Raw genomic sequence first — 17,579 nt, 5'->3', positions numbered from 1 at the left:
CCCAAGGGGGTGCTGTTGAAGCACCAGACAGGAAGCTATTAAAACCGGCTGAACACTGGGGCTGTCTATCACAAGTGAGTGACATCACAGTCAGGTGTTAGGCGTGGCTTCGTGTTATATCACAGTCTCCCACAAGCAAGTATGTGGCCTGACTTTGCTGCATGTTGTGAATCCTTCATGAACTTAAAAACTCTTAATTGGGATTTTTAGACGAGTACCAAATAGGATTAGGACAGGAGCCCATCATGGTCTGTCTTTTATCAATCTGTATTGGAGATCAAACCCGGCTGTCAAACTCGCCTCGTAGTGCTTTTTAGAAACACTGGTACGCAGCTCCAGTGGGAGCATATTTAATATTTCTCCTCTGTTTTTGAATAGGCTGCATTCCTCAGGTGCACCACACCCCTGGTGGGCTGCTTCTGGTTTTACATATTTGTTTTTTTTGTTCATAACTGAAATGAAGATAGGCTTTCGAAATCCTTTTTTCTATATCTCATGTCACAAAAGAACCACGCTGTCCTCTATCCCTAGATCTGCTTTGTTTTTTTACAACATAAACATAAAAACACCACAAACTATTAAAAGGGACGTTGTATTATACAAAAATATGTCAAACTTGCTTTGAGGATGAAGGCACTTAAATCCAAAAAGCTGCTTCTCAAAAAAAGCTGTAGTTAAGTACCAAGGCCGTCGCTGCCAAGTTCTTAATTTGGCAGCGTAGATACTTTAGAGTACTTTGGTGCTGAGATGTGCAGAATCCTCTCTATCGCACTGTATTTGGTGAAGTGTAAACAATACTGTCCTTGTTCCTCATGCGATGCTTTGAGCAGCAGCACGTTAGACCTGTACATCAGGAACCCAATTTCCCAGCAGCAGAGATACTAGGATTTGGCAGACTGAGGAATGTCCCAGTCTCCACCCTGAAGCTTGTTCCATTTAGAATGTGCTGCTGCCCTTTCCAGGGCCCGAGTTACAGGAAAATATCCCCTTACAGTAGAAACCCACTTACATTGTGTTTGTATCTGCAAACTGCATTTTCCCTCAGCTTTATGCCACATTAGTTTGAGCCTTATGACAGAGCATTTAAAATGGATTCACTTCACTTTTCCTTTTCACATTTACTTCTGTTGCAGCCTGATGTTGATTTAAAGTCATTTTCCCCTCTTCAGTCTACACTCAATATCCTTTAATCTTTATGTGAAACCACAATTAAAGACATTTATACCAATATATTAAAAAGGAAAACTGAAATATTGACATAAGTATTCTTACACTTTTCAAAGACACTTTCAGGTTTCCCTCTCAGCTGACGTCCTCTGATCTAACACAGTTAAAACATATTTTTTACACTTGTAAGAGTCCATATGATGATATATTTGTAGTCACCACCACAATATAAACACTGACCATCACATAATGATAACGCATTTAGCCATTCTCTCTCTCTAAATCACAATGACACACACATCTTTACATACAAATAACATTTGATTGATTGATCTCTAAACCTAAACTGGACAAAAACAACATCATAACAAACAAAAATGCCAGTTGTGATCATTTGCATTTAGAGGATGTTAATAACAGGTCTGAACAGGACCTATGAGGCTAAATATTCCACAGTAATATCCACATTTGTTACGTGGAACAACCAAGACTCTTCTTATCGATGTCCACCTTTCCCAACTGAGCAATCAGAGGAGAAGGGAGGTGACCAAGAACCTAATTAGCAATCTGTCTATCGTATGTGAAGATGGGAGAAACGTTGTGAAAGGCTGCTCTCACTATGGCACTCCACGGATCTGGGCTTCGTGGCAGAGTGGCCAGAGAGGAGCCCCTCATCAGGGAAAGACACATGAAAGAGCCTGAAGGACCCTCAGACCGGGAGAAACACGATTCTCTGGTCTGATGATCAATCAAGATTGAACTGTTTGGCCTCAATTCTGAGCATCTGGAGAAAACCAGGCTCATTACTTTTCATTTCCCAGTCTAAGAAGACAGTTTTTTAAAAATCGTTACGGAGACAGTTTTATCTGAATTAAGAAATAATTGGAGCTGTGTGCGAGGTGTAGTTTTAAGGATGGTTTGTTCATCATCAGCTCCTCCCAGCAGTAATGTATCTGACTCGATAGCCTGAATCCATCACTTCCTACTGGCACCGTGCTGCTACTCAGTCAAAACTAATGACCCATTACCCTCCAGTACCACAGTGATCAATTTGTTTTCTCATACTTAACTTTGTGTTTTATTTCTCAGCCCCGAGGGGACGATTGGACGATGAGGCCTGATACATAGAAGCCTGTTGTCTGAACGGCATCATGTCCGTCGTTGGAGTCCGTGTAACATACGAGACGATACAGAGCAGGAACTCATTTTGAGAAGAGGAAAAATAAATCTAAAGTGGTTATATCCGAGTAAGACAAATAGATTTGATGATTAAGTCATAATGTTTTTATCATCACCAGAGAAAAATGTGTCTTCTGATGCAAGACGATGGGGGTTGAACTTTAAAGCTCAGAAAACATGAGTCACATTTCTACTCTTTCAACACTTTGCTCTTAACTCGGTACGATTCTGGATCCATTCAGGTCCACAGCTTGTTTTTGGGGTGAGGTCTAATTATCTACATGTGTGACTGAATCAGGTCTGAATGTGTTGAGCCCATCGAGATCCCTGTTTGCTTTTCTGTGAAGCTGTTTGAAAACCAGTCAGTTCTGCATCAGCTAAAGCCTGCAGAAATATTTCAATATAAAAATGAAAAACTTATTTAGACTTTTCTGATCCGGTGAAGAGAGCAAACAGGTTTTTTTTTAACAAATAAAAGAAAAATGTTTCGGAGGATACGACATCTTATCAATTTGGTTCTCTGACATTAGTTGGGATTGTTTTTTTCATTCACTGAAAATGTAGAGTGACTTTTTCTTGATATATTTAAAACACCAGCGACGGGGAAAATTCAATTCATTTCCTAAATTGCCCCATGCAGTCTTAAGTTTGTTTGCAAAGGGCACCGATTGAAGTAGCTGTTGTATATTTTCCCCCACAGTATAAGAGCAGAAAGGATATTGATCGTGGAGCTCGCTGACAGCTTCCTCGTCCTGGACACTCTGTCCTTGAGGTCCGCGAGATTGCCGAGCTCTCATGAGGAACTGATGCAAAGGCCTGAAAACAGTCAAAGCCAGGAGTCATATTTTTTCGACACGCTGCGGAGGCGGACACTTTGCATTTGTATAAAGAAATTGCTCCTTTTTTTTCCTGTGATGCAACGCAGTGTGGGTCGAGTGTACCAGTTTCTGTGTTAGGGCACGTCAAGGCTGCGCTGCTACTGTACAGTGAGACTCAGACAGAGAAACACTCAGCACCACGTTTATCACTGACTTCATCCCGGCTGTGTGGGAGTGGAGTAATGATGTATAGTACTGGGGCTGTTCGGGGTAGGTCGGGTTAAACTATACTGTCCACAATGTGGGGAAATCGTCTTTGGCTCCACAGGAAAACAACAAAATTGATCACTAATACAAAAAGGTCTGAGTTCTTTTGGAAGCTCGTGGCTTTTTAAAACTCCTTCCCAAAGGAAGTTCAGATTCTGTACGTAAAGGATAGAACTGATTGCTTGTTATGTCAGGAGCTTTTTATTTTTACCATTCAGCGTAAACCTGTCGCTTACTGGTATCTGTGGTTCCCCTTTGATTTCTGCTCACCCCTGTTAATCCCTCTTGACAGTTTGTCGCGTTACACTCAACATTGAACTGTCCGCACCAAGCAACCACGTTACAAGATAAGATGCTTTCCACCAGAGTCCATGAATTACATGAATCTTCTAACTCTACCCAAAGTATCTATAAGCTTTCGGGATTAATTATAACTTCTGCACAACCATCTGAGTATTTAAAACATCTGACCTTTTCAACATGTTGCCCTATGGTTGTTTTTGCGAGACAATTTTATTCCTCGTGAATCTGAAGATCATTAGAAGTTCAGCATCTCTCGTCATTAGCTTATAAAGATTATATTGGATTCCAGTTCTGTAGACTTTAATGCTGAGTGTGTAGCTGAATGTGTTTTGGTGGATTGAACAAGTTGCACTTTGACAGAAACAACTGCTCTTTTTTCCTTTGTATAAAGATTAGAACATAAGGCAACAGACTGTAAACAGAGGATGGGAAACAATGTTAGATTTTACTGTGCAGCCTTATTACTTGTCTATGATAGAAATCACCAGTCTCAGGCCGGTCCAGTGCTTTAAAAACAGGAAAGGGCAGCGAGCACTTTATTATCAGCACTACAAGGTCGGGAGAACCCGACTCCCGAGCTGATGAGGCCGGGGACTTTCTGACAGCTAAACATTGCCTCACCACCAGAAGAAAACGTCAGACTTTGTTTTGTAGCCTTTTCTTAAGGTCAAAGCCATTTTTAAACCCCTTCTTCCTGCTGCTTTTCCAGGTGGAGTATTGGCAGTAACCCAAGAGGGAACTCAGAGACGCACATTTTTCCACTATGAACCGCGCCTTCAACAGGAAAAAAGGTGAGCAGAAAATAACTCCTCCAGCCGAACACAGAGCCGTTGTGTCAGATGCTTCTATTTCTCTGCTGGGTTCGGTTGAAGCTGAACCATCCTCAGCTTCATCTCATTTTCAATGTTTTTCCTCTGAAATAATAAGGATTTCTGTCCTTATTATTTCCTCTGAAATAATAAGGATTTCTGTCCACGTCGGGGAAAAAGATTCATCTGGATCAAACCCTGACTGTTCCCGTTTCAAGTTCATTAAGATGCAGTTACTCATTTGTCAATCATGCACCGAAAAAAGTTTCTGTTTTGAACGTTTTCTCAACTTTCGCCCTGTGCAGCTCATTAAATCTGCAGGACTGTGAAGTTTTAAAAACATGAAAGTGACATCCTGAGTGATGTGTTTATTATTTCATCTGATTACAAACCAGGCACGATGCAACTTCAAAGTGTGGATGACCGACCGAGGCTGGAAATGATCCAATCCAGACTGAACTTTATTCATTCCACAAAGCTGTTAATGCAAGAATACAAACGGTCAGAGCAACAACAAAAATCTACCAAGCTCTGGCCTCAGCCAAGGGGGGGGGGTTGTGCAACACTTGTGTGTCTTGAGGTGACCCTGGCCAAACGTAGAGGGGGGGGGGATTGCGAAACAGTTTGATGTGTTTACCACCATCTGTCCCACTCCCTCTGGTGGGAATCAACACTCCTGGAGAAGCAGTGGACAGTGTTGGTGGAAGGTGTCCAGGGCCCCAGGTGGTGCACCAGGATTTAATGATATTTTGGGCGTTATAATTCACTTCTTCACTTTGGGTCCTCCATTTTAAAGATGGTGATCAGACGGGGCAGGCATTCTGCTCACATTCCACTTCTGTTTGATTGCGTGTGATAGAAATACAGCCCCATTCCTCCCCATTTTTACCTGGGATTCTATTTCTGTGAATTCCAGCTGCTGCCCCAGAAAGGTCGAACATGTACCGTCCAGCTCTCTGCACTCGTTGGAAGCTGTTAAGCGTGCATCCATTCATCCGTCTGTCACGATAGAGTTTCTCCAAGCGAAGGACAGAAGTTCCCTGGCCTCTGCAATGCGCTCATACCTCTGAACACCAACAGATGCATAACCTTTAAGCTCCTCTCTTGATTTAATTCCTGCAACTTTTGTTCAAATCAATCTGCAGTGAGTGATGCCAAAACGTCCCTGACAGGTAGTGTAGTAAAAGCTTTCCCCCGCTTTGAGAGATGAGACCTTTCTTTCTTTCAGAGCATGAACCACAACGTACAGAAATACCTGGAACCATGTGTGTGCACTGTCTATTTTGCTTCTTGGCGTTTCTTTGATAGTTTTTTCACTGTGGCTGAGCAAACTGGTGATGGATGTTTATCCTTCAAAGATTTTTCACATCGTGGTTTAAATTGGTGTTTGAATGAGCTGGAATCTCAACGTGTTTCATAATGAAAATCCAATGATGAGGAAGATGAGATGACGCATTGGTGCAGTCGCTCCTCGGCGGAGGACTCTGGACGGTAATGGATTTAAGAGATTTGTGTCTTGTGTCATCATGCAACAAATCGATTTGTTTCATCACACTTGACGACAGTTGTGGATTCCCATTCCCACCGTACTCCCCGTCAGATACGGGACTTTACATTTGCGTCTCTCACGACCTCCCACAAGGTTTGTTCGCCAAGGATTTCACAATAGAGTCAAACTCGTCTCTCTTGTTGTGTCTGTTCACGCCTCTGGTTGGAGTTGTACTTGAAAAGCCTTCAGAGCAGACATCATACAGGCCCACATGTACATAAATGTCCAACAGATTTTATTAATGTGTGTTTCTGTGCACCTTGCTGCTGCTGCTGCTTTTTGGCTGAGAGTGAAGGCTGGCACCGGCATCAGATCCACTCCACTGATTTACCTCCCCCCCTTTATCTCTGCGTCTGGCTGTGTTTTTGGACCTGATCACGTCTAGCAGGTAATGCCAGCAGGGATCTTGATCATTTTTATCTCCCATGTTTATTGCCCCCGTGCTCTTGGCCGTGACGTGGATTGAGTAGTTTGACTCTGGCGGGGGGGGGGGGGGGGGGGGGGGAATCATGTGGACCTTCTTGTAAGTAACAGTCGTAAAACATAGATTTATATGAAAGGAATCAGAGGAGCGAAGGAAACCCTGTGTGAAGTGTATACACCTCAATCTTATATATTTTGTAGTCGTACAGTTTCATCTACACCTATGTAGATCTAATTTCATTGGTTGCTTGAGATAATGTTTTATTACTGTTTATGACGTCAATTTCAGATTTTATAGTGATGTCACGATGACATAATTTATATGATCATAATGAATTGTTCGATCTATATAAGCCTTGGGTAGTGTCTATAGTCCTCTATGATGCAGAGACAACCGTGAAGAATGGATTTTTTAAACTATACATGAAGGCATTTTCTGACATCTTCATGGTGTCACTCATTATGGGATATATGGGAATAATCTTCTGATCGATAAAGCTTTAAATTGTCTCAGCAGAGTCGCAGAGGTATCTCGGAAAATGTTTTTTTTCTGGCCATACTCTTGTTGTAGCTTTGACCCATCAGCTCTAAAAGTAATCATGTGGACCTTCTCTCCTGGTGGAAATCCATACATGCATATTTTGTACACTCAATAGCAGATATCTGACTGTAGTGTAGTGCAAGGTGTAATTAAAATTGACAAAGTGACGGATCAATAATGTTAAAAAACATTTATTTTTAAAACAAGGTCCGCGTTTTATTTTGACGGGCTGAACGTAATGACATTCATCACATTATGAGCTGATGTTACTTTAAGCTAAACAAGAAAACTTTGGACAACCAGCCAAAAGAGAAGCAGTTCCAGACATCGCATTAGAGACGTTAGTGTGATAAATGTGCTCTGGGATTTATTACGGCCCTAAGGAAGGATGTTAGAAAAATTGAAATGGCCCTCAATATGAATAAAGGTCCCCCCCACCCCTGCATGGTCTAAATGATCGCTGGTGAAATTAAAGAATCAGCATCACACAGTCGTCAGAACTGTGATATCCACGTCATTGTTACGCTGCGTTTTTTTATTGTTACTAAGGTCAGAAGTCCTCTATTCATCATTATGATGGAATCAACAAAGCATTCATACAGAAAATGAGATGGAGGGGGATACATGGGGCTTTAATTTCCCCGTGGCCATGCTAACTGAATAACTGGGAAATATAAATACCAAATATAAATGCTGCCCTAAGTTTAATTTGTGCATGTCTGATTGCCACGTAGTGAAGGGACGGACACTGATGTGAAGTCTGGTGCTGTATGAGCCTGATCCCTTCCTCTAGCTGGTTCATAAAGCCATCTGACGAGACATATGATCCATAAGCATTTCCTTCTCTGGCTGTGTAATCCGTTTTAGCCTGGAATGGCTCCCAGATTTCTTTCTACCAGCAATATTCTCAGCACTTGATGTTGTTTTAGTTGTTTTTTTAAATTGAACAAACTCTTAACGCACCTTTCAAGCAGAATGGAAACGTGGTTTTATATCCATCTAGGGGCTTTATTTCAAAAACCATAAACACCTTTACAATATAGATACATGCAGCACATTAGCCATTTTGAAACCTCTGTTACTGTCAGACAGTACATTTATGAGGCTCTAAGGAGATACTGTCAATATTTCTGTCTTGCACTTTTACGTTTGCTTCATACACAACGTCGGTACCTACAGCGGTCGTACAGTTTAAAGTGATTCATCTTAAATGTAAAAACACAACCTACTGGGCCTCAGCAGCGTGGTGGTGTAGCTCCTCGCCGCATGGAGGTTGTACCCCTGCATGATGGAGAACAGTGCAAACCCAGCAAGATGTCAGCGTGGCAGTGATTGAGCACTGCAGTGAATTAGGCTATTGCCTGCCCACTTCTTGCGGACGCATTGGAAACACTGTGCATTTAAAAGCTCTAGAAGTAAAGAGCTAAGCCCAGAGAATGTTAAAGAGGGGAGAGCCCAACACTGAAGAATATGTGATGACTAGGTACTGTTACTGTTGTTTCCAAGTGGTATCGTTAATACAAATATTAATAGGAACTTTTCGTTCATTGTGAGGAGACAGCTCTTAAATAGACAATAGACGGAGGTGTAGAACTTTTGATGATCCCCTGAAGGATATCACCCTCCTGTACTTCGGGCAAAACTCTGAGAGCAAATGTACTTGTACGTGTCCTGCAGAGTATCTGAGCTGTGCTCGTTAGCCAGTTGTTTTCGTTTCAGTCAAATATCTTCCCTGAACTCATATATGTACAGTTTAGAGTAAAAGATGAAAAATCACATATATTAATACATGGTTTTTCAAGTGGAGGACTTTAGAAAAGTGGAGTGATTTTTGTTATCTTTGGAAGCACAGCTCATTGAGGTGAAGAACTATCTTACCAATGCCGGGATTCACAGTAAAACATGAGATAAAGAGATGTGAGATAAAAACCAAATGCTGCTGTTAGGTTGGAGATAAGAAGAGATTCCTTGTGATAAAGGTCTAATAGATCAAACCACCAGTCAATCCACAGTGTGCAGGAATCTGTTCCTCCCAAGTGACTTTACAAATGCTTTTTGTTATACCTCTGCGGTGAAAGCAAACTTTTCAATAATTTAAATAAGGCTAATGCAAGACTAAGTAGCCATTGTTTGGGCAGTGTATTGGTACTGAAAATACTAGTATACGCTTTATTTAACTTCTGAAACTATTTTCATCTATCCCAGGATCTCAGGGTTCAGGTTAGATTCTCCTTGACCGGTTTGTTCTACAGCAAATTACAGAACATGCTCAGTGATGCACAGTATTAAGGCTCATTTTCTCCAAAGTAAGATAAGTCTGTGTGTTCAGTTCATCCGTATTCGTGCAAGGAATCATAAGGGGGCAGCGTTGCCAGTAGTTCAAGCAAGATGACCATAGTAGTGATGTGTGGATTATAGAATAAATTGTAGAAAATAATTCCGTCGGGGGGTTGATGGGCGGATGAGTCAAGTTGGGATTCGTTTGTCGTCAGAGCCGATCTGCGAACAGTCATTTGAGTGTGGTCATAATAACCTTACTGTGTGATTTCCCAGCATGAGGTAACATGAGGGCATCTGTTGCTAATAGCAGTAGTTACTCGAGTGTAACCAGCATGACGGACTTGTGACCTTTTATCCTTTCACAAATCCCAACCGGGTTCTGCAGGAGAGCGAAGCAGAGTAGAGAGAGAAGTGACGCAGCCTCTTGTCTCTAGAGAAAGTTCACTACAGCGTGACAGTGATGAATTGGCACTTTTCTGTGAGTTCTTCTCCCATCTCCTCTCAGCATCTGACAACTGAACCTCACAGAGCGACCTTCAGACACCACGACCTCTCCTTTGAGCCCCAGCAGTCAATCTTACTTTGTGGCAACCTGGACACAAAGAGAAGGACTCTTCCTACTTCTGCTGTGTTCTCCCGGTTGCCATTTTATGCAGCAAAGGACTTGGAAAGAAGACAAGCTCCCCCCCCCCCCCCACACACACACACCTTCCCTCCTTTAATCAGAACGGTGTGTGCTGAAGGCTTGAAAGTCCTGCGTACGCTTTCCTGGACTTTACAGTTTCTTAACCTCCTTAGCTGCGCACGAGAGGAGGAGATACATCATCCCTCTATCAACTGTCATTGAAGGCTCCCCACTAGGAAATTGATTGCACTTTGGAAGGAGGCCGTTGCAAGGTACGAGCGGGGATAATCTCATTGCACAGCTGTTAGCAACGCTTTAGGAGGAGGACAAGTTAAGTAGAGGAAAGGCTCCCGGTTCACACTGCAGAGTCTGAGCAGTGAAACAAACTTTACAGAGAGCATCACTCTGTGTGGGTTAGTTCTTGTTTGCCTCTTTATTTGTTGCCATCAGAAAGATTTTCAGAAAAATAAAACAAAATCTCCTTTACAAGTCAGGATTTCTCCTGTTGTTTCCTTGGAAATAATACGATTAGCAAACATAAGCAATCAAAAATAGCAAATGTGGGCCACTGATTTAACTCTAATTATAATAGACTTAGAATCCATCAAGCCACTCAGTCAACAACAACAATGTAAACAAAGCGATTACAGACTTTTGTGAAGAACATCATAAATTTGCTTCACACAATTTCCACCTTGCAATGTCTTGATTAACACAATCCACCCACAGTAATTGAGCGCCCCCAAGGTCACAGTCATGCATCTCCTGTCACAACATTCATTAACGGGGGGGGGGGGGGGGGCGATAAGCCATTTATGAATGGGGAAATGAAACAATGAGAAGGATCTCTAATCAGCAGATGATTAGGAAATGTTGAAAACGGCAGAACGGGACAGTTTGAATTGTTTCATCAGTGACCTGTGATGATCCCTGAACCTCGGTTTGATCTTCAAAGAGCGTCTGCAGGGCAAGTGGCTCATTAACCGAGTGTGAGGATGTGTCAGAAGTCAAACTGGTACTAAAACACTCTTATTTAAACAAGAAATTCATGCTACCCTGGAAATTGAATCGACTTGGAAAGCCACAAAATAGATTCATGTGTTTTGTTTGTTTATAGAAAGAACTATATTTGTTTAATTCTTAGACCTGATGTGAATATCAAGAAGTTGTTGACACACTTAAAGTGTAAATGAGACGGAGCCGCTTCAAAAGGGCTCCAAAGCAGAACATACCTTTACTCACTCTGGTAACTAAGTGATTTTTAATGTGCTTTCAAGAGAAAACAAAGTGTTTCCTGGACACCGGATAGTAAACAGATTAACACAACAGTCCAAATAAGACTCTCATGCAAACAGCATTTTCTGATTATCTCAACCTGAACACTCAGAATAAACAATAATCAAAGACATGTGGAGTTTTCTGACCTTAGACGCATTATAAACGGCTTTATAGAGTTTTCACAGCATTTTGCAACACTGACACGCAACAGTTAGCTTCTTGGCATCATAATCAGACCATGTTTTGTAGCATGCAAAATAGAATATGAATGAATATTCTAAGTTCCGTTGGTTCCCCCCAAACCGAAGCTTCCCTGCGTTGTCATCTTGTCCACTTCAATGTTCAACTTGCAAGGATACGTCCTCACTTTAATTCGTCCCACCTATAAACACGTTCACCTGGTCACATCCGTGTTACTCTGAATGCAAAGCACTGCCTATTAAATAGACATCAGTTCAGTCTGAGCACACCAGAGTGATGGGCTCGTGGCCACTTTCAGTTTCCTGACTTTCAGTTCATCAGGGTGGGAGAGGGGGGGAATCAGCGTTCGCCCATTCCTAATTGCCACCATTGGTTTGCCCTTGAGTCCTTCACCCCCCCCAAACTGTTCCAGCAGAGCTGATTCCTCACCAACAAATCTGCTGTGGTGGATCGTGGCCATACTGGGCAACTTCCAGGGGAAAGCAGAGAAGCACCAACTGAAACAGAAGCTTTAAAACATGTTTGGTTCATCCACTGCTTTTTGTGTTTGTTGTGTAATATCCTTCCTCACACCTTCTGTCACTTGTGTGAGAATCTACTCTCTTGTGTGGCAGGTTGTGATATATTGAACGAGACTGAGAGAGCTTGTTGTATCGTTTCAGATAAATCCTGGATGCACACCCCGGACGCACTGGCCAAGCATTACATACCCTACAATGTCAAGGTATGTGTCACTGTGGGACTGACTCCTTTGCTGAGCACTTTAACTGTATAAAAAAGGCATTGGGGGGGGCAGACATTAAGCAATGATTGGGGGCTTTTACATTGAAAGGGACAGAGAAACATCCTGTCCACACTAATGCAGGTATTGGATTTTTACCATCGCTTTTTTAAAGTGCAGATTTTCAAAAAGTCTGGCTTCTGTGTATCTGTGTTGTGAAACATACATTTGACAGATCGTTGATGTTGACTTTATCGCCACCTACTGGCCTGTTATGCCTTTTTGTGTGTTTGTAGTAGTGTTCTCATCTGGAAGGAGATATTTTATCAAACGATGGTCGTGTGGAGGGAGAGTTTTATTCCCAGAAGTGTAGACGTGGTATGATGAAGTAAAACCAAATCCTTTTGGGAGCTTCCACCATTTGTTGTGTTTGCCGTCTTTATTCAGACCCGTCAAACTGACACCCTCTAGTCCACGTGTTGCATGATGCATTTCTCCTGACACCACCAGGCCTTTCACTGAGGACAGCAGCTCACATTGTGTGATAATGTCCGGCTAAATGAGTTTGCCTGTTTGTGGATTTATTATCTCAGGTTGAAGCTGCGTAAAGTTTGAGTTGTGGAGTTGGAGTCGGCGCAGGATGAAGTCACAAGCACAGCTCAACATCCTTAACCCATTTGACTTCTCATGTAAAACACACACACACAAACAGCAATGATCATTTGGATTTTCTTTCCACCACACCGCGAGTATGATTTGTCAAAAAGTGGATTTGCTCTCATTTATCTTCCAGAGCAGCTGTTTTCCCTCGGTGCTGCGATGGGAGGGGGAAATTCTCGTCAAACTTTAATTTGAAAGAGTCGCTCTGTGTTTCAGCCTTCCTGTTTTGTTTTAGTTTTTTAATGAGTGTGTCAGTCGGTGGGGGTGGGGGGGTGGGGGACTGGGGGTGTTGTTTACGTGAAGTGACTCATGCGTCTGTCGAAAACCAGCCAGAACCCCTGATGCAAGAAGTTGAACTTTGAATGAAATGGCACACTCTGTTCTGACTGGAAACACTGGTCTCTTACAAAACACAGACCAGCATGTTTCACTCGGGGAGTCAGGCTGCTTTTCTGCCTCATTTAGACAAAGAGTATCCCCCCCCGCCCCCAAGAGGCTCAGACCCTGTCATCCCACCTCATAGATCTTATGACGGACCTGAGGTGGAACTCTGAAACTACCACGTCCACCCAAACTGCGTGAACTGGCAGAAGACGCATCTCTGAAATCAAAGCGTGTTGTCAGTTTCCATAATGTCTGCATATCGTCAGCTTTCCCTGACGAGCCGCCTGTCGGGATACGTTCCGCTCAGATCTGAGGACACCAGCCGTCGGTGCAGGAATTGAAGGGAATGAGATGGTGCTGACTAAGTGTTTGGCCAGTTCTCGCTGTTTAAAGCCCTTAGAAAAGTTGAAAAAAGGCCCAGTTAGCAGAGGGTGGATCCTCGTTCGGCCTCGAGAAAAAGCTCTCAATGTTTCCAGCTATTGATTCAACAAGGTCATGAAAGTCTTTGATTTGTTAAGGCTACCAAATGACCTACATCATTTCTTCTTGGGTTTCCCTCAAGGGTCTCTGACACTAAACCTGACACGAGTGTTGGCAGAGCTTCAGCTATTCATGAGAAATCTTAGCTCACATTTTCTGTAGTTTTTGGTAATTACAATCTACAGATGAAAGTAATATACGGTGGGTATTTCATTTTATATACAAAGTATTTTTGGAGTTTCACTTTACTTCTACTAACGCTATTTAGACTTTAATGTTGGGAGTTAAAATGTTAATGGTTTTAGGGCTGCAATTAATAACTAGCTTCATTTTCTGAATAGTCAATTAATAGCTTAATTATTCTTTGTTGTCAGTAAAGTTTCAGAAAGACGTGAACTACGTCCATCAAACTCTTCTGGGAAGTTCAAAGTAGTCGATCTACTCTCAGAACTTAAAGAAATCCTCCCACCAAAGAGGCTGCAACCAGAACGGAGTGATTGACATTTGTGCTTAAGAAATTAATGAAACGATTAATAAATTAAAACAGCAAAAAATAGTTCCTGATGAGTTTTAACAGTATTTTACAGCCACAATCTCAAAATGTCTGCATCTCAACTGAAGCAGAGCGCTCCTGCTCCTCCAGCCTCCCTTAAATCACCGTCTGTGTAATCACGGTCATCACGTTCACCTGAGAGGGAGAAAACGAGTGAGGAAGAGGAGGAGGAGAAAAGGGGGAAGCACATGACAGACCCCCCATCCCTAATCAAATGTCTTACAGCTCTGTCCTTTTTCAGTAATTCCCAGAGACGTTTCCTGGAGAGAAACATGTAATTCTGAGTTGATAACAGAGGAAATAGAGATGCAGTTGTTGGAATTAATTGAAGCTGTTGAAGAGACGTTTGAAAGGACAGCTTCATTTTAATTAAGACTCGTAGAAACGTCTTATTGAACTGCAAACTAAATTAATTCAATATGAAAAATCTATCAATCAAGAGCTGAAGGACGGGAATCTTTATTTTTCCATTTTTCAATTCATCAATGTCAAGAAAATCTTTTTTTCCCTTATGGACACTGAAGGAGCCACATATCAATAAACCCTGCGGCACCACCACCCACTTCAATGTCTCTTCAATGTTCCCACGTTCCACACCAAAGCAAGACGGATCTCAGAGTGTGGCGTCGGTACTCGTGGTATTTTCCTGATTCGAATTCTGTTCACTTTATTTTCTCTCGTGGTGCCTTCAGGGACAAGCACCTACTTCTGCAGCCCGTCTGTTTCCCTGCGCCGCCTCTTCCCGAGACGTCTTTATATGTTTTCACTGTTTCACAAGAGGTGAATATCTGAGCTTTTGAGATCTGACATCAACAATCATTTCACACCCACTTCGGCCGCACATGACACAGAGCGGGTTGAGCTGTGTTTTCAACTCATCGTTGGTCCCAGGGAACATTTGACATCTATGTTTTGTCCCTGGACATTTTGTCTAATATTGTTATTCGAGATTGCACAGCTGAGGTGTGAATCCTCACCGTAGGGAATGAGGGGAGGGCGGGGGGGGGGGTTGTGTTTTTTCCACCACGTGCACCGGTTGATGGATGAGCCTCCGGGCTTGGCCTGCCTTGTGAAACGTCCCCAGCCGCACCCCAGAATGCACTGGTCAGGAACAACTGCTTTCTCCACTCTATTCTGGGCATCTGTCAGCGGCGCTCACACAATGTCCCTTACGTCTGTGCGGAGTACATTTGTCAAACAGGAGCGTGTGTGAGTGCTGACACTTTTTGTGTATTATAAGCTGCAATCTGTTTTTCTGGCTGCATTGATAGGTGACACTGTGTCTCACTGGATTTAGAAAAATTGTAGACACAGAACAAATACTCCCAACAAATACTGCAGGTTTAATTAGTTACATAATTCTGAAGCTTAATCCCCCTTTTTTTTTTTTTATTGCTGTCAGGCGTCAGCAAAAATAACTGTGAATAACTGATTCAATTAACAGAAATATATTTTTTTATAGAAGCAACAAGACAGAATGAACCACAGCATCAATCCACCTGCAGCATAAAGATACCAGCCTGCACCAGTCACATGGACGTTAGCAGAGCCAAGTCATGGAAAGCTTCACACAGATTTTTATTTCGCTGTAAAGACAGTCCACGTCTGTCTGCGCCTGTTTGCTCCGTTCCGCCGGGAGACATTGTTATTTTGTTTTCCTCAACCTTTGAGGGGCCGACACCAGTGTTTATGAAGTCTGATATTGGAACAGGCTCCACACGTTAAGCTCAGGAGGCACTGAAGCACGCTCTGTTTGTGTTTGTGTGTGTGTGTGTGTGTGTGTGTGTGTGTGTGTGTGTGTGTGTGTGTGTGTGTGTGTGTGTGTGTGTGTGTGTGTGTGTGTGTGTGTGTGTGTGTGTGTGTGTGTGTGTGTGTGTGTGTGTGTGTTTTTGTAACTGCAACAATTGCTGCTGTGCCTGCCAGATGGAACGCACCATGTTCAGGCACAAAGGTTAATGGCTCCATCTGTTGGAGGGCGGCAGAAGTGCTGCACCTCAGTGTGCGCTCCCGTGTGTGTGTGTGTGTGTGTGTGTGTGTGTGTGTGTGTGTGTGTGTGTGTGTGTGTGTGTGTGTGTGTGTGTGTGTGTGTGTGTGTGTGTGTGTGTGTGTGTGTGTGTGTGTGTGTGTGTGTGTGTGTTATGATGATATAAAGAAGGTCAATCTTATTGTAGATAGATATTTGCTCTGCTACAGGACAAGGACTTGAAAGACTTTTCCACAGTGTTTTCCTTTCTTTTCATTCTTTCCACATTTAGTTTTTACTTCTGTCATCTCTCTAATGTTGCATCTCTCTCTCTTCTCTTTGTCTAGTTCCTTGGAAACACCGAGGTTGAAGCCCCGAAAGGCACAGAAGTTGTAAAGGATGCGGTCAGAAAGCTCAAGGTAAAGTCTGTCCTCCGGATAATCTGCAGCCCAAAGCACAGACCCAGTGTTTTTCAGGAGAGGGGGGGGTGACAAAAGCTCCCCTCCCTCGTACCATCAAGGTGCCCTTGGAGTTGTTCAGCTCCCCAGTGCGGATGCTTTTAACGGCTCGATAAGCACAGCACCTCGCTATGTAAACCTCCCTCAGGTATAAAGGAAGAGATATAAAAATGTATCTGCCATTAAAACCTGTTGTTAAAAGATCCGTAGCATGAATCCCCCTTCAACATGTTCTTGATATAAGGACACTGGTGTTCTTAATAAATCACTTCAGTGCAGGTACTTCCCCCTGTTGTACAGAACTGAAGCCAAACTATTATGGATTATGGATGTTGGTGCTGCCATCTTGTGCTTTTAACGTAATTTGGAGCCTCTGACACACGACCAATCACAATGATCATGATGTTTCACTCTGTTTTTATACCATCAACAACTAATTAAAAGCTAAATCAATAGGAACATGTCACTAAAGAACAGAAAGAACCATTTAAAATGTATCTAGTAGGTACTTTTCAGTTTGGTCCATGTCCCATCCACTAACATGGAGAAGCTTTCATGTGGAACATCTTCTGTGGTTTGTCATTGCAAGTCACCTCTTTAACATTACACATGTTAAACTGATTCAGTGTTAAAATGTTAGTTTTCTTTAATCAGGACAGAACTTCCCTGAACTGAGTATCTGAGTTTCCACAAACCGGGAAAATACCCAAGAAGCTGCTCAGTTTATCGTTTTCACTCCACTGACTAAACTCGTATTTGTCATTTAGGGAATTTCCCCGATGTAATTAGGGCTCGGTTTCACTGAACTTAGCCCGAGTTCCTTTCAGGACACAGACCACTCAACATCAGGAAGATAAAGTAAAACTAACAGTGTTAGCCTGTAAGCATTGGGAACTGCCACCCCCCTCTGCCTCCTCCTG

General features: G+C 42.6%; 1 protein-coding gene across 8 annotated transcripts in view; it reads left to right on the top strand.

Moving 5' to 3' along the window:
- The window catches only part of gulp1a (GULP PTB domain containing engulfment adaptor 1a), a 59,781-nt gene that overhangs the window by 34,910 nt on the left and 7,292 nt on the right, over positions 1 to 17,579 (top strand). For 6 of the 8 annotated variants that reach the window (XM_034574777.1, XM_034574770.1, XM_034574773.1 and 3 more), the window contains 3 exons: positions 4,444 to 4,525; positions 12,103 to 12,164; positions 16,549 to 16,620. In XM_034574777.1, the coding sequence (XP_034430668.1) occupies positions 4,498 to 4,525; positions 12,103 to 12,164; positions 16,549 to 16,620 (162 nt within the window). In that variant the 5' untranslated portion in view covers positions 4,444 to 4,497. Of the gene's footprint in view, positions 1 to 4,443; positions 4,526 to 10,113; positions 10,234 to 12,102; positions 12,165 to 16,548; positions 16,621 to 17,579 lie in introns of those variants that run through there. The other 2 variants (XM_034574776.1, XM_034574775.1) reach the window with 2 other exon arrangements.

The sequence above is a fragment of the Hippoglossus hippoglossus genome, chromosome 21 (assembly GCF_009819705.1).
Source record: "Hippoglossus hippoglossus isolate fHipHip1 chromosome 21, fHipHip1.pri, whole genome shotgun sequence".
Taxonomy (NCBI): Eukaryota; Metazoa; Chordata; class Actinopteri; order Pleuronectiformes; family Pleuronectidae; genus Hippoglossus; species Hippoglossus hippoglossus.
This window is presented reverse-complemented; position numbering and strand designations above follow the sequence as displayed.